The following is a 26,168-nucleotide window of genomic DNA, read 5'->3' as shown; positions in this document are numbered from 1 at the left end:
CTGCCTTACCTTGGCTGCATACAAATAGTTGGACACAGAATAACCAGGTTGCAATTCTTCAGTCTGGATTAAGAGAAAGCACACAAGAGGACCACAGGGCTATGTTATAATAAGAACACCAGTCATAATGAAAAGGGACACAGTTCAACAAATCAGACCTAGTAATCAAACTGCCCCAAGACTTGTTTGTTCCATGTTTGAATATCTTTCATATAGAAACAGCCTTTGGAGAAAGCTATTACAGTGTATTGCCATCTCCGTTATAGTCACTAAGCATCCACTAGATTAGTTAATACAGAGTCATTGCCTTCCTTTTTATTGTCCTATCTGCCCTCATTTTTCTTTAGAACAAAAACAACCAGCAACACACTCTCCTGAGACAAGGCCTACACATTCCTCGTCTGCTTAGGAAAACAAGAGTAGGGCACAGCAAGCATTTTCTACTAGATTAAGACTTGGTTGCTTATGGGCAAGTCACATGACTTCAATAACCCCTGACGTCCATCCCATGCAGTGCTTTTAAAGGAAATACTGGATCCACAAGAGAGTTGGTCCAAGCAGAAGGCACTATTAGTGTGCCCACCTCTACTCATTCACACACAGCTCCTAATCTCTGGGAGAAAGAGTTCCTGCACAGATAGGGCACTAAACTAGAGCTCTTCTAAGGACCCAAGTCAGTCCTCCTTTGCCTCTGAGCCACCTTTTGCGGACGTGGTTAGGATGTAGGCTCCCATCCAGACTCCAGTCCCCAGCCCCAAGGGATGCAGAACTTAAGGGAAGACTTTAAACAAACAAAAAACTTGAGAGACTCAGTTATTTACAAAGTTTGAAAAGGCAAGTTTCGGGGCTGGTGAGATGGCTCAGCAGGTAAGAGCACCTGATTGCTCTTCCGAAGGTCCTGAGTTCAAATCCCAGCAACCACATGGTGGCTCACAACCATCCGTAACGAGATCTGACTCCCTCTTCTGGAGTGTCTGAAGACAGCTACAGTGTACTTACATATAATAAATAAATAAATCTTTAAAAAAAAAAAAAAAAAAAAAAAAAAAAAAAAAAAAAAAAAAAAAAAAAAGAAAGAAAAGGCAAGTTTCCCCTTTCATATTTTACTCTCAGCTTCAATCACGTTCTCCAGGAGTGCCACCATCGACACTCATCCTGTCAGATGAGTGAATACAGAAACAGAAGTAATTATTATTTTTAAAAATAACACCACAATGTTCTTTTTCCTATACTTTTTTCCCTTCCTGGAGTCACAGATGAATCTTCATGTTAGCATATGTAGATCTACTGTATTGTTCCTAAAAGCTGTATTTCAAAGTACAGATATACTCTCATTAAGTTATGTACTTTTCCATTAGACCTTTAAATTTGTTCTCAACTTTCACTGTCAAGGAGCACACTTGTGTATGTGTGTGACTATGTCTGTGGGAGAGTCTAAGACTGACAGGTGAACATGTATGGCCTTGGCACGGAAGAGAGTACAGACAGAGGAATAGATCAGAGGAAGCAGTTATTTCAGCCCTGGCTAGAGGTCTGGATGTGCAACTGAGCCTGTAGGTTAAAAGGGTCAGGGGAGCCACCCACAGTGCTGACCAGGTATTTCTCCTCTGTAATCACTTCCGGCTCAATAGTCCTCATTTGGCAAGAATCTTGAGCCACTCCAAGAATGACGCAGACTAATTGTTCAACTGCCCCGCTTCCATGTTCCCTACTTCTCTGAGCTCTGAGAAAACCTCATCCGGATAACCTCCACTCGTGTGTTCTTCTCCTTCATCCTCTCCTTCAAACAACAAAATAACTGACGTCACCAGCTGGAAACTGGAAATCCCATGTGCGTCAAGTTTGGGAGCTGACAAGAAACACTGCTTAACGGTTTCAGAGTAAGGCAGAGACCAGGTGACTAGAAAGTTAATTTAGTGGGTAGACATACTACATGCTTAGATATGTGCAATATCGCCTTTAATTGTTCAAAGTTTTATCAGCAAAGCAATTACACGTGACAGGCAAACACACCTTAAGGAAGTTGAGCAAAGCTTCATGAACCGTTGAAGATGGCGTTTCTCCGAACAGAGTAGCAGCCATTTTTTTCTCAATCCAGCTGAGTCTTGAGACCTGCATGTACAAAGGAATATCACTCTTAGAAATGGATGATGTCTCTCTAGTTAGCTCCATGTGTAAGCATATATGTACATGCATACAACAGATGTTGGTAAACACACAACCTGCCTCTGCTACTCATGCCCACTGCACGCTATCCTCCAAGTCAGTGCTTCCTTGGATAAGGATACATAACACGAGTCTTGGTCTAGAGGGAGTTCAGAGGGCTGAGACGACTTCTTCACTACTTAGGCCCGAGAGGCTGTAGATGGCCTGACACCCATGCACACACAGGCAGCACTAAGGGGACTCTGGGTTTAAAGAAAAGGAGCATTTGAAGTTGGGAGGAAGAGGGGTAGGAAGGTTAGAAGAGAAAGTGGAGAGGGAAGGATAGGGTTGATCTGAACAAAGCATGCAGGTATGAGTTGCTCAGATAATGAAAACAGTAATCAAATTCCATTTCATGTTGCCTTTTGCTTTATTTTCCACAAATATGAATATTGGGCATGTATCATATTCCCGAAATGCTAGTCAAAGGCATTGATGAAGCGCAATGTTCTCTCAGTGAAATCTTCTCAACCTACTTCTACATTTTTAGGTAGTGATTTTCTAGTAAAAATGTTAAAAGAAAAAGAAAGAGAACAAAACAAAATCCCCCAAAACCCAACAAGCAAAACACAAAAGAAAACAAAGAACCGAAGCTGAACCTGTGGAGCCAGGGATGCAGCGCCTGTGTGCGCACTTGCTGGGGATGCGCGGGGCTCTGGGCTCAGTCCGTGGTGCTGACAAAACTGGACATTTCTATACAGTTTTATTTATTTGCTCAAGTTTGTTTTTTTAAACCATTGTAAAAAGTGTGTCACACCACTTTTTTCCTTTTGTGATTTTTTTTTTAACCTAACATTGCTTTAATCTGGTTGATGGCAGAATTGAAGTTCAGTCATTCAAAAACATTATTAAATGTAAAATTTGGTATGCTTATTAAGTGCTTATTATATATATATATATATATATATATATATATATATATATATATATACTTGATCCTTTAGTTATCAAATAAAGGCAGGTTAGGGGCTGGGAAGATGGTTTGCTGTGCAAAGAGAAGAACCTGTGCTCCATGGCCAGCATGCAAGTAAAAGGTAAGGGACAGAACCATTGCCTGTGAGCTCAGCACTGTGTGAGCTCAGCATCGGGGTGAGGGTTTGGATGGACAAGACATTCCTGAACACTGCTGCCCAGACAGTCTAGCAGAATTGGTGAGCTCCAGACTCAGAGAGAGATCCTGCCTCAAAAGATAAGGGGCTGAGTTACCGAGGAAGACATCTGATGTCAACCTCTGGCCCTGTAAGTACATGCACACACATGTATACATACATGCCCACCCCCCACCCCCATCAAGAAGCATGTGAAGTCTACGAGGATTTTTTCAGTTTGCAAATATATGCATATTTTGGTCAGTTTTTATTTTATAGTTTTGAGTCTGGTATTCGGAGTGTATTAAGTTACAAATTCTTTCACAGTTAATTAAGCTTTTATTTTTGCATAGTTGCACCCTATAGTTCTAGAAATAATTGTACTTTAAAACAGATTAAATGCATTTATATTTTTATAGTTCATATTAAATTATATTTTATTTTTAAGAAATATAACTCATAAAATGCACACATGGCATACAGTGGACTCCAATAAAGACAGCCTCTTTCTTCTCTCCGGTCCCCTAATGAGAAGGCTCCTGCTTTTGCTCCCTCTAATTTCTTTACAAATTGTAGCCAGGTGTACTGTACCTTTCTCATGCACTGCTCTAGACATATTTCTCATTCTGTAACTCTTCTGTAAACTAATGTATTATTTAAGACACTGGGCCTTCCTCTGACCAGCTGCCCATATTTGAGCTATTTCAATGGCTAGTATCCCATCAAGTTAAGTTTCTTAGAGGAACCCTGCCTGTTATCATGTCTGAAAATTTGGGGGGACTGCAGATTAGTGGTGAAGCACTTATGTAGAAAGTGGAAAGTGGTTCTGAGTTTGATCTTTAGCAGACTGAAATTTTAAAAGGAAAAGGAAGAGGGGGAAAAGGTATTTTACAGCAGAAACCAAAGTCATTTTCGGGCCAATAACTAAACATATAATTTATGAACAATAATGCTGATAATAAAAGTAGATCTTCCCAAAGAACCATGGCTGGTACATTTGTACACAAAACATGTGTGATAGCTGATCTCAACCTGAGAAAGCCCAAAGTATGACTTCTGCAATTCCATGGAAAGATAAGAACTGCACACACACACACACACACACACACACACACACACACGCACACACACACATACACACACACACACAAATACAAATATAATACACAAAATGTAAGCTTATAAGTGATAATATATAATTTAAAATCAATATTCAATTTCAAAACATATATCATACACTAACAACTAACTTTGCAATGCCCACTCTAGTGTGCAATAGGTACAAATCATGAAAAAGGGAGAAGGCTGTTGAAAATGTATCTAGTGTCCACATGGTATTCAAGTAAGGGTTCCAAGCAAAGACAGTAACTTACAGTATAACAATATCTTCCCTTGAGGTAATATAATAAGGGTTCTTCAGGCAAAAGCTGGATGGCTACTTCTAGATGCTTCTGAAAAAAAAATTCACAGAAAAGTCATCTAGTTTCAGATACGGCTAAACGGAGCCTTGACAAAGCCCAGGGAACTCAGTTGTCTGACAATGTGAACACAATTAAATCTTAGCAATACGTCACCAAATCCCCTGCCCGTGGAACTGAAGCTGTGACTGGGACTTGAGGAGGCCATGCTTAAAAGTGTGCTCAGCGCCTCAGTGAAACGCGCCTCAGTGAGACTAGCATACATCCACGTACACCAGATGTCACAGGGAGCAGGATTTAGGTAAGGAAAACAGCAGCTCTGGAGAGGCCAGGGATCCGCACCCACCCCAGACCCTCTCCAGCACTGTCAGAGTGAGAGCCGGAAGCTGGGACTCAGGGAAGAGCCGATTTCTTCCACCACAATTACTGAGTCAGATTAGTTAGTGGGTTACGAAAACCAACGGCAATAGTGCAAGGTTATGTAGGCAAGTTGCCCATTTTGTTCATCACCGTAGTAACTTTAAGCTTTAGGCCCGACCCTTTGTTTTTCATTGCCTGCCGCATAGGCCGGTAGTGGTTCTCAACTTGTGGGTCATGACCCCCACCAGGGGTTGCAGAGTGTTATCCTGATCTAAGAAATTTACATAACAGTTAATGACCGCAGCAAAATGACAGTTATGAAGTAGCGACGACGGAAGGATTTTATGGCTGGGGGTCACCACTACATGAGGAACGACTATATTAAAGGGAGTGGCATTGAGAAGCCTGGGGAGCACTGCAAGGAGAGATTAGTGGTTACTTTATCTCAGCCATGTTTTATATGTCAGTGAGCTCACGACCAAAGGGCCAATCATCCATCCTTGGAGGGAAAAAAGGCCAACACTCATCTATGCGGGTACTATCTCGTGCCATCCTGGAAAATATTTACACACTCCTCCCCCAAATGGTTTGATTGTTTTTGCTACAGCATTAGCTATTTCATTTTCTGTTGTTCAAACATCAAAATAAACCCCTAGTGCTCATGCCGAGTCATCTCATGGCGGTTAGTGAAATGAAGCTGTACCTTGAACAGATGTCCACAGTTAATTTTGTTTTGCAAGCCCTCAAACTCAGATACATAACCACACAAAACTGCATACCTGGAAAGAGAGAGAGAGAAAAAAAAACCAGAGGCTGTCAGGTCAACTTTTCATCAAACGCCATGATCTCATAACACTTAAAATATGTCTCTAAAGCACTTAGTGAATGTTTTGCAGAAGCAATAACAGAGATGCAAGGGCCCTACAAGTAGATATTTGACATTAATGTGAACCCGGCTTTTTCAGGAGCTAAGAGGAACATTGTCCCTTACACATGGTGAGAGAAAACAAGCCACAGAATGTGACGCGATTTGAACGATGCTTGGCAGTAGGAGCTCTTAGCCAGCACCAGATGCTGGGCTCTCAGAAAAAGACAAATCATGCACTAAAATAGATAACGAAGTGTTAACAGATTTATAACCATGAAAGCATATTAAAACCAGTAGTTAAAGACCATGGCCGCTTCAAAAATTTCCTGACCTTCTTATATGTCATTGAAAAAAACTATCGTGGTTAAAATCAACTAAGGCATGCTTCAAGAAAAATTCTCTATTTCTCTCCCTCCTAAGCAATGCATTAGTACAAGGGTACAGCCATCCTATGAATGACTGATCTCCTCACCCCCCACCTGGGAAGACAGCCGTTTACAGAAATGGTTATTTGACTGTAGATTAGACACAGTGTTTCTTCAGCAACTGGCTTATTTACTCTGAAAGTTGAGGATACATTGTTTTTCACACCCGTTTCTGTCTGTGCAAGTCTCCAGAGGACATCAGGATGCTGCTGCCTGACGCTAAATACACACATTTAACTATGCTAAGAGTGTGATAGTCTTTTATCGTTTTAAAAACTGAGCTCGGGCATATGGTTTTGGGTGCTATCTTGATCGTTTCTCTGAGTGAGCATACCTTCCAAGTACAAAAATGATTGGGCAAGTTCTTAACTTGGAACAGTAACACTATTACTGTTACATGGGAGACAAAAGACAAGAGCCAGAAGTCAACCACTCACTCACAATGAGTGAAACTCCCCTTTCAGTGTGACTGTTCTCTTCCCAGCCAATGGAACCCACCACGCATATTCGGCAGGAAGAACGATCAAGCCAGCCTATTAGAAATGACCGGAGAACCTAGAGTAAGGCTGATCACTGATCAAATGCTTTAAACGAGACTGGATTTCACTCCTCTGAACCCAGAGGTTGGATATTAAATGAGCGCTGTTCCAGAGCGCTCTAACCTCACCTCTGGGAACTTGTGCTCATGGCCTAAGGTCCCAGGGTCACTGCTGCACCTGGGCTAGTGCACAGAGCCTTTAAGTCACGAAGCGTTGCTCCCCAGCCTCGCCCCCTCCTCCAGCTCTGACTTGGGGTTTTTATTTCTCCATATAAAATGTGTTCATGATATCACATAAGTTGACAGGATGTTGGCTGGTGGTGTAGTGAATCTCTGGATTATACTGAGAAAAGTGACATCTTGACAATTCTGGGGCTATGTACCCACAGCATGAACTAGCTCTCCACTTACGTAGTTCTCCATATCACTATCAGAGTTTTGCAGTTTGTCTCATAGAGATCTTGTACATATTTTATATGTATTTTAAAACCTATATATTTGAGTTTGGGGGGGCATGTAACTGCAAATGGCAATGTATTTTAATTTTAAATTTCAATTACATATCCCTAGTATATATACTAGGTGTTATGCATTAATTTGGTATCCTGCAATCTTGTGTTGATGACTAAATTCTAGGGGTGTAAAGGCTGTCACATTTTCAGCAAAGAGTCAAGTTCTTCCTTATTGATTTGTCTCTCTCACATCCTTCTTTGATTTGCCAGAACTCTCAGAAGAACCAGAAAGGCCATGGTGTGAGGAATACTCCTAACCCTGCCTCATCTCCCACGAATATGTGGCTTTGTCGATGATGTTAGCCATGGCTGCTCTGGGGTTTGCTCTTTGCTAAGCGGAGGCAGTTCCCACTCTTCTGGTTTTTGAGAGGTTTTGTTTGTTTTACTCTCCATGAATAATAGTTGTCTGTCCATTGTGCTTGTCTGTATCTACTGACGTCGGCATATGATCTTTCTCCCTCTTCAGTTCGTTAATGTACTAAATGATTTTTACATGTCAAACAGGCTTCTCAAAAGCCCAGGAAAGATCCCACATGGCTACTGTGTATGCTTTCCCTACATCGTTGCGATTCAGTTTGCTACCACATTTTAAAACAAGTTCTATACCAGTGGTGCTGGGCTACATAGAGGAGTTCTGGAAGAGCTGGCAGAAATGTGGTGTGTTCTTTCCTTAAACATGTGATAGAATTTACCACTGGAGCCTCGTATTTCCTATTATTATTTACCTTATGTCTTTAAGAAACAAAGGCCTAAGTTGACTGTTTATGCAACAATTCAATATTTTTGAAATCCTAAAATTCTGCTGCATCATTCCTTCCAAAGACTTATAGACTATGGAGTGTTTCCAATCCCTCTAAGTTACTATGAGTGAAGAGAAAAGACAAAGAAATTCCATGAATTATAAACATTATAGGAAGTACTCTTATTCTTTCAAATACTATACCCCTAGGGACTTAGGACAGGTATAACCTGTTCTGAAATCTGTCCTGAGTCTAAGACATTGCTTGCTTTCCTCTGAGCCATAAACTCCAAGGTCACTTGTTCACTTTCCCCCAAAGGCTCGTTTGCCATCTCCTTTCTTCTAATCAACTCTAGTTATGTGTATATTATTTTTATGGTGATCATTTTAAAATGTAATTTAATATTTTATCTCTCAAACTCAAGTCTGATGGGAATCCTGAATAAGTTACTTTACATGATGGTGAATTACCTCCATCTAGAGGTTATTTGAAGTACTGTTGCTTTCATAAGACTTGCTTATATATAATGTGTGTATACACACACACACACGTATATATTTGCATTGATATTGAATATACTATTAAAAGGGACAGTCATATCATTTCAACAACTCCTAACACAACCCCACTCACTTCCTGCCTATTTGTGATTCATCACTAACACTGTGCACACAGTAGGGATCAGAAGCAGCCTCTTGGAATAGAAGGATGGCTGAAGACATCAGAACACATCATCTAAGTTCTAGTTTCTGCTTTTCTACTCACTGTGTGGCTCTGCTTCCTAATACACACACACACACACACACACACACACACAGAAACAGACTGTTGTGTGACTCATATGCTATAAGATGTGTAGCTATAACTCATAAACAGTAGACCACAATAGAGCATGACTCACATGAGAGATATATTTATACCTACAGCCAAACCCATTTGGCCAACATATTATAAATATACTTTATTATCTTGATCCCAGTGTATTTTAGGTTGGTATGATAAAGGCAACAGAATCTTATAGAATGGTCCCGTAGTCTTAAAGTTACAGTAGGGAAGTTTTTCCTAAGCTGACCAATAACCCCAGCTATCCAATGAATATTTGTTTTGAGAAAAACAGCTGAGTGGATTTAGCCTTCATAGCTCAGTTTGCCATTCTTGTTGACAGAATGAGAAAAGTTTTATTAATTTACCCTGAAAGACTTCCAGAAGAATAAGACTTTCCCTCAACCTTGGGAGGGTCTGTTGTGGGTCTCCCTGTGCTCTTTGTATTTTGATGCTAATTCCGCTTCCTCAAGAGGGGCCCCGCCCTGAAGAGGAGTTGATCACCCACTTTGGCAATTCAATGTGAACCTTCTCCCCATTTTAACTGGTCAATAAAGAAGGCAGAAGCTAATCGCTGGGTGAAGGATAAGGTGGGATTTCCGGGTCCCCGGAGGAAGAGGAGGGGAGAGAGAGAGAGAGAGGGAGAGGAACCTGGATGAGGTTGTGGAGCACGGAACTCTTGGGGACCGATAGTTTGTAGCCTGCAGTGGCTGTGGAAGCTAAGAAGGATGGGATAAGAAATTCTTCGCCCAGCAGTTCTGTTATCTGGCTGGTTTTTAAAATATCGAGGTTGTCTGCGGCACTCAGGTGGCTAGGAGAACGACATAGCTGCAGGGCAGTCATTAGTGGTTTGACAAAGCTAGCTGTGGGGGCTGGATGAGACCGTGGCCGGCACCTGCAACTGCATACATTTTAAAATTACATGCAACAGGGCTAGCTATGAGATCAATTTATCCACGTGTTATTTCAAAAGTCAAAGATTAAGATTCTTTTTCATTCATTGCCACAATAAGTTTTAATATTTGATTGAATGAAGGCCTTTCTATTGAGTAGACAGAAAACATTTTGAGAGTGAATGTTAAACTGACATTAAAATTTATTAAATTTCCATCGATTGGATTGATTTTAACATTTTAAAAAAATTGATAGTGAATTTAAAAAAAATCACTCGAAACAATTGGATCATTACTTTGTGATGATTTAACCTATTCTGCGAATTAAGTCCTGTTGTCATTATCCAGGTATTAGATTTACAACAAAAATGGAAAGAGAGAGTGGAGGAGGTTAAGGGAAGGCGGAGTGGGCCGCATCCTGCGGGGGACTTCAGTGCCGGCTACTGTAGCAAGCCAGGGCTCAGGTTCTACAGAGCTGGCAGAGAAGATCCGACATTCTCTGTGAAAACTAAGAACTCACATTGATAAAGGTCCTCACTGAAGACAGTGTATATTTCTCATGTGATTGCTCATGGGTCCAGAGGACTGCTGGACAGATGGAAGAGCAGAAAAAGGAGACGAATAGGAAGAGGGAATGGAAGTGAAAGTAAGGCCTCGGAAGGAGGGGTCGGGAGGAGAAGAGAAAGTCAGTCAAGGGGAAACAGAGTGTTTGTTTGCACCCTGATCTGCCTGACCAGGCCCCAGGCACCCAGTTTCAAAGATGAAGAGGGAGGATAGCTTTCTCAGTAACTCAGAAACTCGGTTCAGGTACTCCTCAAAGTGAAGGGACAGAAGTGCTTTAACACGCATGCCAATTTTAAAGTATACAAGATGATCTAGGCAAACCAGGTAGAGATATAAAACCCAAGACTCCTACGCATTGCAGTGACCTTTTAAGTCCGTACCAGTGGGTTCACTTCTCGGTCGCCCCCTCCTCCGGCCTTAACTGAAGCACCAACGTTAGAGCTGCCTTCCCACTCTGAAGCAGCCTCTTCAAGGGGCTACCACCAATGTATGGCGTGCCGAGGAGGAGCGAGTCACATGTTCTAGCTCCTAAAGCTTATTTCAAACTTTGGCATGTGTCTCTTAGAAATTGGAGTACACACAAAAAAAAAACTACTGGATTTTTGTTCAGAGAGTTAAAGCAAGTCCTTGTGAATGGAGCGCCCCCTGCTGATGACAGAGTAAACAGACATCTTTGCTGTTAGGGATCTTGGGGACAGCGAAAAGATAGCTGTTTTTTGAGAGATTGGACTGGACTGAACTGGATTGTATAGACTGGACTGAACCTCTAAAACTGTAAGCTAGACCCAATTAAATATTGTCCTTATAATAGTAACCTTGGTCATGGTGTCTGTTCACAGCAGTAAACCCCCAACTGAGACACCTACATTCAAGAAACGACCATACGTTAATTTTCTGCTGTATCTAGGATAACTGTATATTCATTTAGCTTGGGAGAGAAACAAAGCCATCAGTGGTGGCAACAACTAAGAATCTAAAAATGTAAAACTGAACAACAAATAAAAGGAAGGATAATTTAAAACAATATATTTTTCTTTTCTTCTTTTTTTTTTTCACTGTAGAAGGACGCCTCCCTTAAAACAACAAAACAAAACAAAACAAAACAAAACAAAAAACTCTGGCCAGAACCATGAAGTGTTTTTCCTTTTTTGCTCCAAAGTTCCCCATCCTACATCCACCCAAGCCTCTGCAGCTTTGTGCCCTAATTCACAGACTGGATTCCCCTTGACCTGTGAAATTTGTTTCCTGTTACTCATCAGGTTAAAGAAAAATGACTTCATGCTTCCAATCTTTGGAACACTGGTCCCACATTTTGCTCATAAACATGTTATAATTTTAGTATATGTTTTCGAAAACCTGGTCTATCTAATTAGATTTAATTATAGTTTATCCTGAAAGGCATGAGACTTGTTAGATTCTCAGGAACTACTCAGATTTAGAGCGTAATCTAAGGAGAAACGTGAGAACAAATGTAATCATGGTAGTTGCAGCCCTACCCTTTGTCTTCTGCGAGCAAGTGAGGGAGCGTGGCTGGCCAGTTCAGTATAGCAATGTGTTGAATTTATGAAATTCTTAGGCAAATGAATGGAACTAGAAAATATCATCCTGAGTGAGGTAACCCAATCACAAAAGAACACACATGGTATACACTCACTGATAAGTGGATATTAGCCCAGAAGCTCGGAATACCCAAGATTCAATTCACAAACCACATGAAGCTCAAGAAGAAGGAAGACCAAAGTGTGGATGCTTCAGTCCTTCTCAGAAGGGGGAACAAAATGCTCACGGGAGGAGTTACAGAGACTAAATGTGGAGCAGAGACTGAAGGAAAGGCCATCTAGAGACTGCCTCACCTGGGGATCCATCCCATATACAACCACCAAACCCAGACACTATTATGGATGCCAACAAGATCTTGCTGTCAGGAGCCTGATATAGCTGTCTCCTGAGAGGCTTTGCTAGTGCCTGACAAATACAGAGGTGGATGCTCTTAGCCAACCATTGGACTGAGCACAGAGTCCCCAATGGAGGAGCTAGAGAAAGTACCCAAAGGAGCTGAAGGGGTTTGCAGCCCCATAGGAGAAACAACAGTATGAACCAACCAGTACCCCCAGAGCTCCCAGGGCTAAACCACCAACCAAAGAGTAAACATGGAGGGACCCATGGCTCCAGCCACATATGTAGCAGAGGATGGCCTTGTTGGTCATCAGTGGGAGGAGAGGCCCTTGGTCTTGTGCCCTAGTGTAAGGGAATGCCAGGACTAGGAAGAAGTGGGTGGGTTGGTGAGCAGGGGGAGGAGGGAGAGTATGGGGGAGGGGTTCGGAGGTGAAACCAAAAAAGGGGATAAAATTTGAAGTGTAAATAAAGAAAATATCTAATAAAAAAGGACTCCCTGCAGTGTAGAGAGGCATGCATACTGGGGAGGTAGGGCTGCAGGGACCCCACATACTTACCACAGATGGCAGTGTCCATTCATGGGCGCTCTGGTAATGGCTCTCTCTCCTAAAGTTTTTCCTGAAAGACAAAGAGACTGAAGTTCAGGGTCATTATAGGAGTGGGTAGGAAGTGGAGTCTCCAGTCAAGACAGTGGTTCCTAAGTAGGGTCCTGAGGGGGAAAGTGTTTGTCCCCCTTGCGCTTGTTAGAGGAGGACATTCAGCCCCAGGGTCAGTCGCTTACTCTGGGAGTTGGTTCTTGATCTACATTTTACCAGCTTCCACGGACAGTTCTTGTAATCAATTCAGACATCACTTGCTGAATGCTTATCAGCTGCTGTATTGTGTGAACATTTCGGGGTAAGACGCCATGTTAGACATGGTCCATGACTTCCAGGGCCCTAAGTCCTCACTGCACAGCAGGTCCATAAGCAGGAAACCTGATTGATCGGGGTAAAGTCAAGAGAGCACAGACTGTGAAGGGCGGGGACCAGCCAGGGAGCTGGCCTGCTCATTCACAGCAAGAGTGGGTTCAGGGAATAAATGGAGCCCTTAAACTATTATCCTCAAGGATTATCAGCAAGGATTTTTTTTTTATTATTTGGCATTATTAAAACATAGGAGATTTTTTAAAAAAAGATTTTAAGTAAATTCAGAATGTCAGTCCAGTTCAAATTTGTTGTTTTATGAATTAAAGAGTTATAATGATTTGAAATTGAGGTGAAATATTTGAGCAGGGTGGCTGTGGCATATGCCTTTAACCCTGGCACACAGCAGACAGAGTCAGGCAGATCTCTGTAGATTTTAGACCATCCTGGTCTACACAGCGAAGTCAGGGTGGGACTCCCTGCTAAGATAAAGCTGATTACAAAGGACAGCCTAAGGTCCAAAGTGACACATTGCTTTCCTTAAAGATACTATGTAAGGTTTTGCTTAATAATAAGTAGAAATGTCCTTAGTAAGTTAAAAAGATGAATGCATGTCAATCTTAATTTTATATAAAGAGAAAGGGTAATGTAGGTATATTTATCCACATAAGGTTTATAATTTCAATTTAAAAGATAATGCTTTTTCTGTTGCCAAAAAGGATGCCCCCCCCCCCCCCAGGAAAGATCTATTCTGCTGGTCAATATAAAGACCCAGAGTTAGGCTTAGGGTGGGACTCTGCTTTTATCTTTCCAGGAGAAGAAAAACATCCAACTAAGGAATCCTAAGAGCACGGGAGAGAACAAAAATAATACTGTTAAGCTTACTAACTGTTTGGCATGTTAATTATCAACTTGGCAATACAGAATACAAATGTATTTTGTCAGAGGAGATAAATAAATCAAATGAATCTACATGTCCTGGAGTCCGTGTGATATTGTTTTAAATGTAAAAAGACAAGGGTTAATGCCAATTAAGGTCTAAACGTGATACCCTATCATTTCATCCAACAGGACACACTGACAGACTGGTTTAGTGTAAAATGGCACAGACCGGGTTTGCTCTCCTCTCTGAGGTAGGGTGTCATGCTACTCTGGACACTTGAAAGGTGTCTCCTTGAAACGTGAGGCTCCCACGGGAGAAGTGATGGCCGCTCAGCCTGGTGTGGGATACACAACCCAGGCCACGACCTCTGAGCAAGCACACCCGGACTGAAAGGAGTTGAAACAAAGTCGAATGTTAACTTAAAAGAGGAAAATGGAAGGGATAGGTAGATCCACATAAAAGGTAATCTCCAAAGAACGGAGAAGGAGATAAAAATGATATAACTATTTTCAAGGGTACGCAGATACTAACTAAATAAATTTGTGCTTTTGATTCCCATACTTGGGAAGCAAAGGCAGAGACAGATAGGCTCCTGTGAGTCTGAGGCCAGTCTGAGCTACAGAACAAACCTGAGTCACCCCCGGTTACACAGAGAAAACCTTTCTCAATACGAAATCATAGATGCACGTCACTGTAAAGGAGGATATTTGGGCTCCACCAATCTTGTTTTGAATTATCAAAATGAAAAGGGTTATATGCACAGTGGTAGTGGTGATGTTGCACATTTTCTTTGAGAGAGATCAAAATGGACAAAATGGAGTGGACCTGGATAGAAACATGGCTGCTAGACGGGCTCCATCTATACTAATGATGACTTCTAACTGTTAGACAAGAGGTGTTATGTTGGAGAGAAGCTTTGTATTTAACATAAAAAGGGGCGGAGCTTTGGATTCCATCCAAACTGATAAAATCTGAAAATCTAGGCTGCAGAAAGAAAGAAGAAAATCAAAAGAATGAACCAGTAATGTACAATGCTAAACCCTCTATTGAAACAACTCTGAAACTGACTTCAACTGGAACTTCAGCTTAGCTGGAATAGTGCTAAATCTTGGCTACAGAATTTTCATGACTTATTATTACATATCATCCTTCCAGGTGGCACAAATGGAGTCTTATATTGCAGTTTAGTCATGTAATCAACTAGTTCAGAAAGAAAGACAGATGTCTGTCATCTCTCAGATGGAGAGCAGAAGGCCATCTTTGGCACAACTATGCATCTTGCACATTTCATGAATTGTTGGTACTGAACTACGCATTACTTATGAGAAATCATGTTTTCAGAAAGTGACAGTGGAGGAAGCCGCAGTAATGATATCCACCCTGGAGGATGCTGGGACACCTGATCCTGCCTCACATGGCATGAGATTTGCTTTCAAAACAGCTTCAGGGAGGGCTGCTGACTCCTGATGACCTGGGTTTGTCCAACCTTACAGACTGATCCATATAGGACTTCACTTGAGCCTGAACTTTCTCAGTGCATAGAGACTGGACAACAAGTGATGCCAGCTACTTCCTTTTGACTTAAACATTTTCCCAATTTCCTTTGCCCCTCCCCATCCACAAAAGAATTCTTTGCCCTAAGTCAGCAGGAAGCAATTTCAGGAGACCATGGTCCCATTTTCTTAGGATGGGGTGGACAGTTTTGGTCATTTTATGAGTTTTAGGTATATTGTCATTTAAGGGGATGGTTACAAATAGTTATGGTCTTGGACAAAGGAAACAAAATACGGAGCTTAGACTCAGGGATTTCTAGCTTTCCTTTCCTTTTCTCTATCTTTCTATCTTTCTTAGATAAAGGGAAGGGGATTGAGAAAAAAAAAGGGGAAACAGAATTATCATATAGAAATAATAGAATAAAAGGGTAGATTACTGAATCTTTTCTTCAACTTAGAGCTATTGCTATTCTCAAATGAGGCTATTTTTGTTTACATTGATATGGATATGTTCAGATATTGATACAGATTTAAGGTTTTCATTGTATATTGATACAAAATTTAAGGTTAGTTTTGTTATAACGTAAGGTATGCATGCTTCAATTCTTGTATACGTATTATGCCTATGCAATTCATTTAAAAATACAAGGGTTACCCCCAGTCCTTTTAATATCTGCTATTGCAAACTCTTGGGGATGGTTGAGAAATGCAAGTTACTGGCCATGTCAGATATAGTCTGGATTATCACAGAAATATGCATCCTGGGTTGGACAGACAATAGATAACTAGAGGCAGGCATTGTTTCCTTGCCTCTAGTAAGCTGTCATGGCCATGTTGTTTAGATATGCTATGAATAGATAGATAGTTATCAAAAATCTCAGGGACTCGTACAATATGGAATTTAAAGATGTTTTTATTAATCAAGGCCCTTTTGATATTGAGGCATGTCTGAGAGCACCTCATTTTTCATTTTCAAAGATGATGAACATCGAAGAACCCCCATATGGAGTCGTTCAATCATAGCAAAGAAAACTGCCTGAGTTCATCTGCAGACAGAATGCTGTCCAGAATGGACAGACACAAGGAACTCAATTGCCAAGCTCTTCCAAGACAGGATAAGCATGTCCTTCACAATCCCTGCTTCACTAAGGCCTGTCAGATTTTCTGGGTCAGAAAGCTGAAGACAATGCTCCAATGCTTTAGAGAATATTGGGGACTGTCTCAGGCAGTCAGCTGGTTCTGTCATTTCTTTAACTTTTGGAAGCTGTGTCCCTGCACTTCCTGTATACTAAAGTAATATTTATTCCTTCTCAGGTCTCTAATGGGTTGGAGACTCGATAGTCATAGTCCTAATATAATTGAGATGTTTAGGATTTAAGATGTACTAAGTCTAAGAAGAAGATTTTAGGATGGTAATACAAATTAGGATAGAAAATGATTTAGATATAAAACTCTAAACTCACCAAGATAGGATAGATGATAGAATACTTTATCTAAATTGCCACATGTAAACAGACAGACTTTTAAGTTTAACTCTTACCTAATAATTGTCATTATTGTTTTATAATTGTCCCACTCTATGTTGTTCATTATTATTTAGACAAAAGGGGGGAAATGTTGAGGTTTGGTGTGCTGCTATGTATTGTAATGCTAAATTCTGTATCCCAAGGTCTAGCTGCCTCAAGACAACAGAATTCTCAGGTATGCTGCCTTTTGTTATACAGACCATGCTTGTTAAGTTAAAACCATTGGTTGATAAAGATGCGTGTAGCTCGGCATGGGAGGTGGGTGGGGCTTCAGTTCCTGGGATTGGGGTCTGAGGGGAGACCAAAGGAGAGGGAGAAGAGGAGGAAGGAGGAAGGTGCCACGGGACAGGAGGATCATGAACACATGGCCATGAGGGATGTCCTGTTGGAGCAGGAGCAGCAAAGGCGGAACATGGCAAGTAAAATCTTGACGTTACTGACAGAGAAGTAAACAAACTAGCATAAGGGGTTGATATATGCCCAGCTCTAATGCTTAAAGGCTTATTATAAGTATAAAGATTGTGTGTGTGTGTGTGTGTGTGTGTGTGTGTGTGTGTATGTGTGTAAATTTGGGAACTAAATGATCTAAGGTGGGGTAGAAGCCCTCAAATAATATTTACTGGAGAGCTGAATTGTGATGTTTAGTCATTGGTCCTTTATACAGTTATTTCTCTAGTGTGGCATTGTCACACTCATAAGTCCCTTCTTGCATCTCTCCTCATCCTTTCTTGCCACACTTCATTTTAGCACTCTTCCCAAACACTAACATGTTGAGGTAATTTCTTAAATGTACAAATAAAAGTGATCCTTTTTGCTTTACTTCAGTATTTGAATACATTCCTTCTGTGTGAATGAAAATGGTGCCCTCTTCTTGTTGTGACACGGTAAATTTTCTTCTCATTTTAACCCCATGGGGCACTCTGGCCAATAGATCTCCATCCTTTTTTCCTATTTCTCTGTTTCGTCCATCAATTTGTGTCCTAGCTTCATTCTGTCACTGTGTCAAATACCATGACCAGAAGGGACTGAGGAGAACTCATCATAGACTGTCACTGAGGAAAGTCACAGAAGAAACTCAAGCAGGAACTCAGGTGCAGGCCTGCTGGCCATCCCGCACACTACTTCTAACAAACGAACTTACCCAGGGTCAGGAAGAGCAGCAGAAACCAAAGCATGGAGGATGCCACCTGACGGCGTGCTTGCCGGTCCATGCTTATCTACCTGTCTTGTTCGGTCTGGAACTGTCTGCCCAGGGCTTGGCACCAATTATCAACCAGGACAATCCCCACAGACATGCTCACAAACCAATCTGATCTAGTAAATCCCTCAGCTGAGATCCCTTCTCAGACAACTCCCAGTTTCATCAAGTTGATAGTTAAAGCTAGAAGAACAACGCACCTGAGCTCTCCTTCAATTTAAAAACAGAGCCTCGAGAATTTTACCTGTGGGAACTGTTATGTCCATAAGAAGACTTCCCCACATGAACCTCTAGCTCCTGCTATCGACTCCTCCTTCTCTTTATACAAACCCTGTAGTCTTAAAATAGCATCACCTTAAAATTTCATCACCTTCCCTGCAAAGCCAGAGGCTTCCCTCCAGTACTTTGTGCTCTTTATCCCATCTGCTAACAGAATACCCAAGAGGAAGACATTACTGCTGGTGAGTGTCAGTTTGTACATCAGTTTGCTTTATTACCCCCCCCCCAGCAGATATGAATACAAATCCTTTCAGGCTCTGGTTGAAATTTTCTTTTCCTTGAAATTAATCTCTTTTCTAGAAGTCCCCCATGGATAGTGCCTGACAGCTGGATTGCTACAGAAAACTGCTTTCCGGAAGGAAATAGTTACGTGGAGAGGACACTTAGCGAGGAAATCTTCTAGTGGTGGAAGGCTACCGCAGATTCTAATTATTTGTCCTTCGTGGAAATAAAGATGTCAGACTAGCATGGGAGGAGTTCTTACTTGCTATTTCCTTCTTATACTATCATAGAAAAGTCGGGAATAAAGAAAGCTTTGGAAGAAAGGAGAATAAAACCTGAGGCTCAGAGAGATGGATATACAGGAGCTTTGGCAAAAAGTATTCTGGCATCCAATGAAACATAAATACAGCAACCAATAACAATAATTTGACAGTCTCCTTGGTTTTTATTGTTATTGTGGAAAATTTCAAATGTATGCAAAATGTATACATGACAGTTTAAGGTATTGCCTTTAGGAAATCCCTGACAACCGAGAGGTTATTTCTATGTGTTCCTGGCCTACCATGCCGTAGGAAGGGAGTTGTGAGGGTAACTGATAGATACTTACACTCCTCCGTGGCTCAGTGTTGCATCTCAAATGCTATCACAGGTGTTTTAGCTTCCTGTGATATCATAAACTCAAAAAGTGAAATCAGAGTCTTTTTCCTCCAGTTCCCTGCTTTAATATTATTAGCTCAGTTGCTTTAAAGGAACACACACATTAGTTCCAGAAGATCATTTTGTTCAGAAGCCGTCTACAGTTTTTCATTCTCAGAATACACTGAAATGGATTGAGTCTTTAACATAGATGATTTTGCTTGTATTAAACCCACTGATGGCTTATCGTGGAAGACAATGCCGCCTGAGAACACCCAGTACTGACAAATTACTTACCAACATTAGCATAATGTTTCTTTTCTTGTGTACTTGTAGATAGGTCATACATGTCTCCATAGGCTCGGGCCAGGCGCCACAGAAACTCTATCTCTTCACTAAACTGGAAAGATAGCATCGCACACTCGATTAATGCGTCAATTTGTCCAGACTGACCATAATTGCTTTCACTGTACCTTAAAAACTTTAGGCAAGTATAGCAGTATTTATAGATGACTGGATTTATACTATAGATATCTAACATTTTAAATCCAAATATTTATGACTAAGAAATATGACCAAATATAGTGTTACATTTGGATCTTAAATCATTTAATATTATACAGATATAACTACATATTCCCCCTGGACCAGGTATCCTCTCTTATTGTCCTTTGTAAATTATCTACTATCAGCATAGTAAATAGCTTACTGAGCATTAAGTAGTGTCTGTAAATTGAAGTACATATACTCAAAGAGACATTACAATTTTTACCTAGATGATGCAATTATAATTGTAGATATTTTAAAAGTTTTTAAAACTTTTATTGACAGATAATCCTTGCACATCTTCATACACTATAGTCTGATCTTTAGGATATTTGCATATTATGTGTTGGTCAGTTTGGGTTCACATGTTTTACACAGTGTATTGAAGTTGCTAAGCCTTCTTCTAGCCAAGAAGGCTTAGATTGTCATGGGTAAAAACGAGACATTATTTCTCCCCGAGCTCTCATGAGCCCTTATATCCTTTCTTTCAGTTGTGATGGTGAGACTAATGAACTCAAGTCCAATATTAAACACTGCAGAATGACTACTGATAGAAATAGCTTTAAATATGAATACTACATTGAAAGCAACATAGGAAACGTAGCCTGGTGTGGTGGCACATGCCTTTAATCCCAGCACTTGGGAGACAGAGGCAGGTGGATCTCTGTGAGCTTGAGGCCAGCCTGGCCCACAGATCTGGTTCTAGGGCAGCCAGGGACACATAAGAGAAATCCTGTCTTAAAAAACAAAAACAAAGGAAAATCTAAAAAGCTTTTTATTCTTTCCAGAGAAAACATTATGCCCAGGTATAATGTCTTATTCTTCATGTCACAAAACACATATTAAATATCCAAGTTAATAAAATCAAAGTAAATCTGTATCAGGTTGGTTTTTGTGACCTTAGATAAACCCAATTAACTCAACTGTAATTTTAATCAGTTACTCATTTTATAAAAGTACATCCTTATTCTCTCCCTATGAATTGCAACACGGTGCTGTAGTTTCAATATGAGCAGGGTGCTATTTCAATAAAATTTAAAACTGTGTGAACATTTCGTTGCCACACAGCTCTTACCTTTTCCTTGTGGTCACAAAGTAGCTCAAAACTCTCCATTTTGTGAGACTCATTTATCCGCAAATGGTCTACCTTCTGAAGGAGGACATCCAACTTTAGTTCCTCTATGTGTGTGTTAAGAGCCTTAGGGAACGGGAAATTCTGTTCTTCTGTGTCAGTGTTAGCTGTAATATACCTAAGATGGCAGAAACAACCACCAACTCCCTTTAGACTTACACATAATGACCAGAGCAATCCTTTGAAAATTCAAGTCGAATTATTCCACTCTGTGCTAGAAAATGTCACAGCACTCATTGTTATACCTTGAAAGGCCAAGAGCTGACTACTTACAAGGACTTGGGCAATTACAATCACATGCCAACCCTAATAGTTCTGTGACTTAATTTCTGACCAATTTCCTCAGGCACCGGCCCCTTCAGCCTCAAGGCATCTAGCTGCTGCTCTCTCTGATGGAATGTTCTTTCCCCTAGACTTAACCTCTACTCTTGGCTAACATCTGCAGCAATGCACCTTTCTTAGTGTGGCCCACCCAGATCTTTCTACCCAATTCTACAACCCTGAATCTTTCTTCCTTTTCTTGATATGCGCACACTTTTTTTTCCTCCATAGCACATATCCTCTTTAATATGCTATCAATAATGACCACACTGCATGTGCTCGTCATCTACTTTTTCAGAATCAGCTCCACTAGAACGCATGCTTCTTAGTGGTATGTACAGTTCACTAACAGAAGAGCTAAGTAGCCAAAGTACATTCATTAGATGCTGTTATAGATCACAGCAAGCTGGAGGAATTCAGCAGGCACTCAAAAATGTGTATGTGCATATTAGCACATGTTCAGGTATTCTTCTATAGTTGAACATGATCTTCTAATGTGTGTGTGTGTGTGTGTGGTGTATGTGTTCATGTGCGTGTGCACATGTACAATGGGGTACACATGAATGGTATGTGGAGGCCAGAACCTGACACCAAGAATCTCCCTTAGTCACTCTCCACCTTGTTTTTTGAGATAGTGTGGATTACTTCACCTGAGGCTCACCTAGTAGCTACACTGGCTGTACAGAGGGTGCCTGAGTCCCACCTGTCTCCAGTCCCTCAGTGCGGGGATGACAGATGGCTGTGGTAGCATTTACACTGGGTGCTTGGGATCTGAACTCATGTTAATGTGGCAAGCAGTTTTCTGACTGAGCCATTTTTGTGGCTCCCACTGTCTTAGTTTTTAAAAATTAGCACTACCCATTTATGCTGGCTACTTTTATGTTATCATGACAAGCCAGAGACATTTGAGGAGGGAACATCAGTTGAGAAATAGTCCCTCCAGAATGGCCTGTGAAGTGCTTTCTTGATGATAGACATGGGAAGGTCAACCTCATTGTGGGTGTTGGTGCCATCCCTGGGCTGGTCATCCTGGATGGTATTAGAAAGCAGACTGAGCAAGCCATGTAGAGCAATCTAGTAAGCAGCACTTAACTGGCCTCTGCATCAGCTCTTGCCTCTAAGTTCCTCCTCTGACTTCCTTTGATGATGGACTGTGATGCGGAAGTGTAAGCCAAATAAACTCTTTCCTCTCCAAGTTGTTTATGGGTATGGTATTTTATCACAGAAATAAAAACTTTAACTAAGACAGAAATTGGCACCAGAGAGTGGACTATTTCTGTGACAGACATGAACATGTGTTTTGGGGGAGACAATGGGAGGACTTTGGAACTTTGGGCTAGGAAAGGTTGAAAGATGGTGAAAGCAGTAATGTGGCATAAGGATGTAATTAGGGGACTGTGGACTCAGGGGTACCTGGGAATGAGGGCAGTGGGCAAAGGAATAAAACAGAATGTTTAAGTCTTCAAGAAGACTCTTAGAAAAATGAAGGTTGAGCACATGGTAAGAAGTGGAAAACCTGCAAGTCAATAAGCACATAGACCTGTAAGAAATACACGCTCCAAAAGACTCGAAAAGACCCTGAACTTTAGCTGATCACAGAGGGTCTTCTGAAACATGGAGCCAGTTCACAGACCTGGATGTTCTTTCAAATTCTCAATTTTCAACAAAACCCGTGAGCATACAAGGAGATGGTGAAAGGTAGTTAATTTAAAGAAAAAGAACACATCTCCAAACACAGAAGCTAAAGCGGTGCATGCTTAGATTTTAAGACAATAGCCTTAAATTTAATAAAAAAGCTAAGGAAAGAAGGAAGGAATAAAAGGATAAAAGAAGAAAATCACACATGAAACAAAGAAACACAAAGAAATGCACATTAGGAAAAAGAACCAAATTAGACAGACAGAGCAATTCTTCACTTCATATGAGGGGAAAACAGAACAGCTAAGACAATCATAGAACAATAAAAGTAGTTATGGACAGGATTACCATCCCTGACCTCCAGCTGTACTACAGAGCAATAGTGATAAAAATTGCATGGTACTGGTATAGGAGTACACAGGTTGATCAATGGAATCGAACTGATGACCTTGAAATAAACCCACACACCACTTATGGACACAGGATTTTTGACAAAGAAGTGAAAAATCATTCATTAGGAACAAAAAAGCACCTTCAACAGATGGTGCTGGTCTAACTGGATGTCAGCATGCAGAAGAGTGTAAACACATCCTTAAACCTCACCCTGCACAATGCTCAAGTCCAAATGGATCAAAGACTTCAACATAACATTTGATACACTAAATCTAATAGGATAGAAAGTGGGGAGCACCTTGAACTCATTGGTATAGGGGTCAGTTTCCTGAACAGAACACCAATAGCTTAGGCTCTAAGATCAACAATTGATAAATGAGACCTCATGAAACTGAAAAGCTTCTGTAAGGCAAATGACACTGTCAATAGGACAAAAGACCAACCTACATATTGAAAAGAATCTTCACCAACCCTACGTCTGTCAGAGGATTAATATCCAAAATTTATAATGAACTCAAGAAGTTGGACACCAACAACCCAAATAATCCAATTAAAACATTGGGCACAGAGCTAAACAGAGAATTCTCAACAGAGGAATCTCAGAAGGCTGAGAAGATCTTAAAGAAATATTCAATATCTTTAGTCATCAGGGAAATGAAAATCAAAATGACCCTGAGATTCCACCTCACACCATCAGAATGGCTAATATCAGAAATTCAAGTAACAGCCCATGCTGGTGAGGACGTGGAGTGCGGGGAACACTCCTCCATTGCTGGTGGGAGTGCAAACTTATACAACCACTCTGGAAATCCATTTGGCGGTTTCTCAGAAAACTAGGAATAGCTCTATCTCAAGATCCAACTATACCACTCTTGGGCATATACCCCAAAGATGCCCCACTATACCACAAGAATACACACTTAACTATGTTCCTAACAGCTTTATTTGTAATAGAAACTGGAAACAACTCTCTACTGAAGAATGGAGAAAGAAAATGTGATGCATCTACACAATGTAATACTATTCAACTATTAAAAACAAAGACATTATGAAATTTGTAGGCAAATGGATAGAACTTGAGAATATTATCCTGGGTGAGGTAACCCAGAGCCATAAAGACAGGTGTGGTTTTTACTCATTTTTATGTGGATATTAGACATAAAGTACAGGATAACCATGCTACAATCCACAGAAGCAAAGAATCTGGGTAAGAAGGAGGTCCCAAGGGAGGATGCACCAATCTCACTTGGAAGGGGAAACTAAATAGTCACTGGAAGTGGATGAGAAGAGGAAACCGAGCAAGAGAGGGGCTGAAGAGAGGAACAGGGAAAGAGATCAGGTGTGTGGTTAATGGGGGAGTGGTGATGAGAGAGTCCTGGGAGTGAGAATGGAAATTGGGGAGGGGATAACTCTGTTGACTAGCTAGAGGCCCAGGATGGGAGAGGATATGGAGAGTCTATGGTGGGGCCCTCTAGCTTAGATTCCTACCAGTGGGGGATATAGAGACGGAAATGGCTACCTCATGTAGCCAAGCAGGATTTTCCAGAGGAGGGAGGAGGGTACCAATCTACTCACAAAACCTTCAACCCAAAAGTTGTCATGCCTACAGGATGTGCAGGGATAAAGATGGAACAGAGACTGAAGGAACAACCAACTAATGGTTGGCCCAACTTGGGACCCATCCCCTGTGAGAGAGCCAACCCCTGACACTAGTAATGATACTCTGCTATGCTTGCAGACAGGAGCCTAGCATAACTGTCTCCCAGCAGTAGACAGAGGCAGATGCAGAGAATCACAGTCAAACACCAGGCAGAGTTGAGAGTCTTGTGGAAGATTAGAGGATAGAGTGAGCCAAGTCTGAGGGGTCAAGGACACCACAAGAAGATCCACAGAGTCAACTAACCTGGGGCCGTGGGTGCTCACAGAGCCTGGGCCACCAACCAGGGAGCACATAGGAGCTGGACCTAGATTCCCTGCACATCTGCAGCAAATGCGCACCTTGGTGCTCATGTGTTTCCCCTAACAAGTGGATCTGGGGCTAAGTCTCTGTACCCTGACACTGGATCCCTTTCCCTCCTACTTGGACTGCCTGGTTGGGCCTCAGTTGGAGAGGTTGTGCCTACACCTGATGGGACTGGAAGCTTCAGGGTGCTCTGGTACCCAAAGAGACTCTCCTTCTCTGAGAAGAGGAGAAGGCAATGGGGGGAGAGATTTGTGAGGGTGGGACTGAGAAGGGGGGAGGGGGCTATGATTGGGATGTAAAGTGATTTAAAAAGAAGGAAAGAAAGAAAGAAAGAAAGAAAGAAAGAAAGAAAGAAAGAAAGAAAGAAAGAAAGAAAGAAAGAAAGAAAGTCAAAAGCAGCTCAGCACATGTCACAGGCTGTCACCGTTAGCAGACTTCGCAGCAGAAGCCTTGTTGACCAGTCAGGTGATGCATTTTAATACCGTAAGAAAGAAAGGAATACATCCATTTGCCTAAGAATTTCATAAATTCATTGTTTTTAATAGTTGAGTAGTACTCCATTGTGTAAATGTACCACATTTTCTGTATCCATGCCTCTGATCTGGAGAATATCATCCTGAGTGAGGTAACCCAATCACAAAAGAACTCACTTGATATGCACTCACTGATAAGTGGATATTAGCCCAGAAACCTAGAATATCCAA

General features: G+C 41.2%; 1 protein-coding gene across 5 annotated transcripts in view; it reads right to left on the bottom strand.

The window, feature by feature from the left end:
* The window catches only part of Rmdn2 (regulator of microtubule dynamics 2), a 64,431-nt gene that overhangs the window by 16,262 nt on the left and 22,001 nt on the right, over nucleotides 1-26,168 (bottom strand). For 3 of the 5 annotated variants that reach the window (XM_029531484.1, XM_029531486.1, XM_021218230.2), the window contains exons 3-9: nucleotides 21,093-21,267; nucleotides 19,769-19,871; nucleotides 12,887-12,947; nucleotides 5,775-5,850; nucleotides 4,667-4,744; nucleotides 2,014-2,112; nucleotides 10-63 (exon numbers count right to left, since the gene is read on the bottom strand). In XM_029531484.1, coding sequence (XP_029387344.1) covers nucleotides 10-63; nucleotides 2,014-2,112; nucleotides 4,667-4,744; nucleotides 5,775-5,850; nucleotides 12,887-12,947; nucleotides 19,769-19,871; nucleotides 21,093-21,267 — 646 coding nt within the window. The remainder of the gene's footprint in view (nucleotides 1-9; nucleotides 64-2,013; nucleotides 2,113-4,666; nucleotides 4,745-5,774; nucleotides 5,851-12,886; nucleotides 12,948-19,768; nucleotides 19,872-21,092; nucleotides 21,268-26,168) is intronic. The other 2 variants (XM_029531485.1, XM_021218231.2) reach the window with 1 other exon arrangement.

This window comes from Mus pahari, chromosome 18, assembly GCF_900095145.1.
Source record: "Mus pahari chromosome 18, PAHARI_EIJ_v1.1, whole genome shotgun sequence".
NCBI classification, from domain to species: domain Eukaryota; kingdom Metazoa; phylum Chordata; class Mammalia; order Rodentia; family Muridae; genus Mus; species Mus pahari.
The sequence above is the reverse complement of the archived record's forward strand: the minus strand, read 5'-3'. Positions and strand labels throughout refer to the sequence as shown.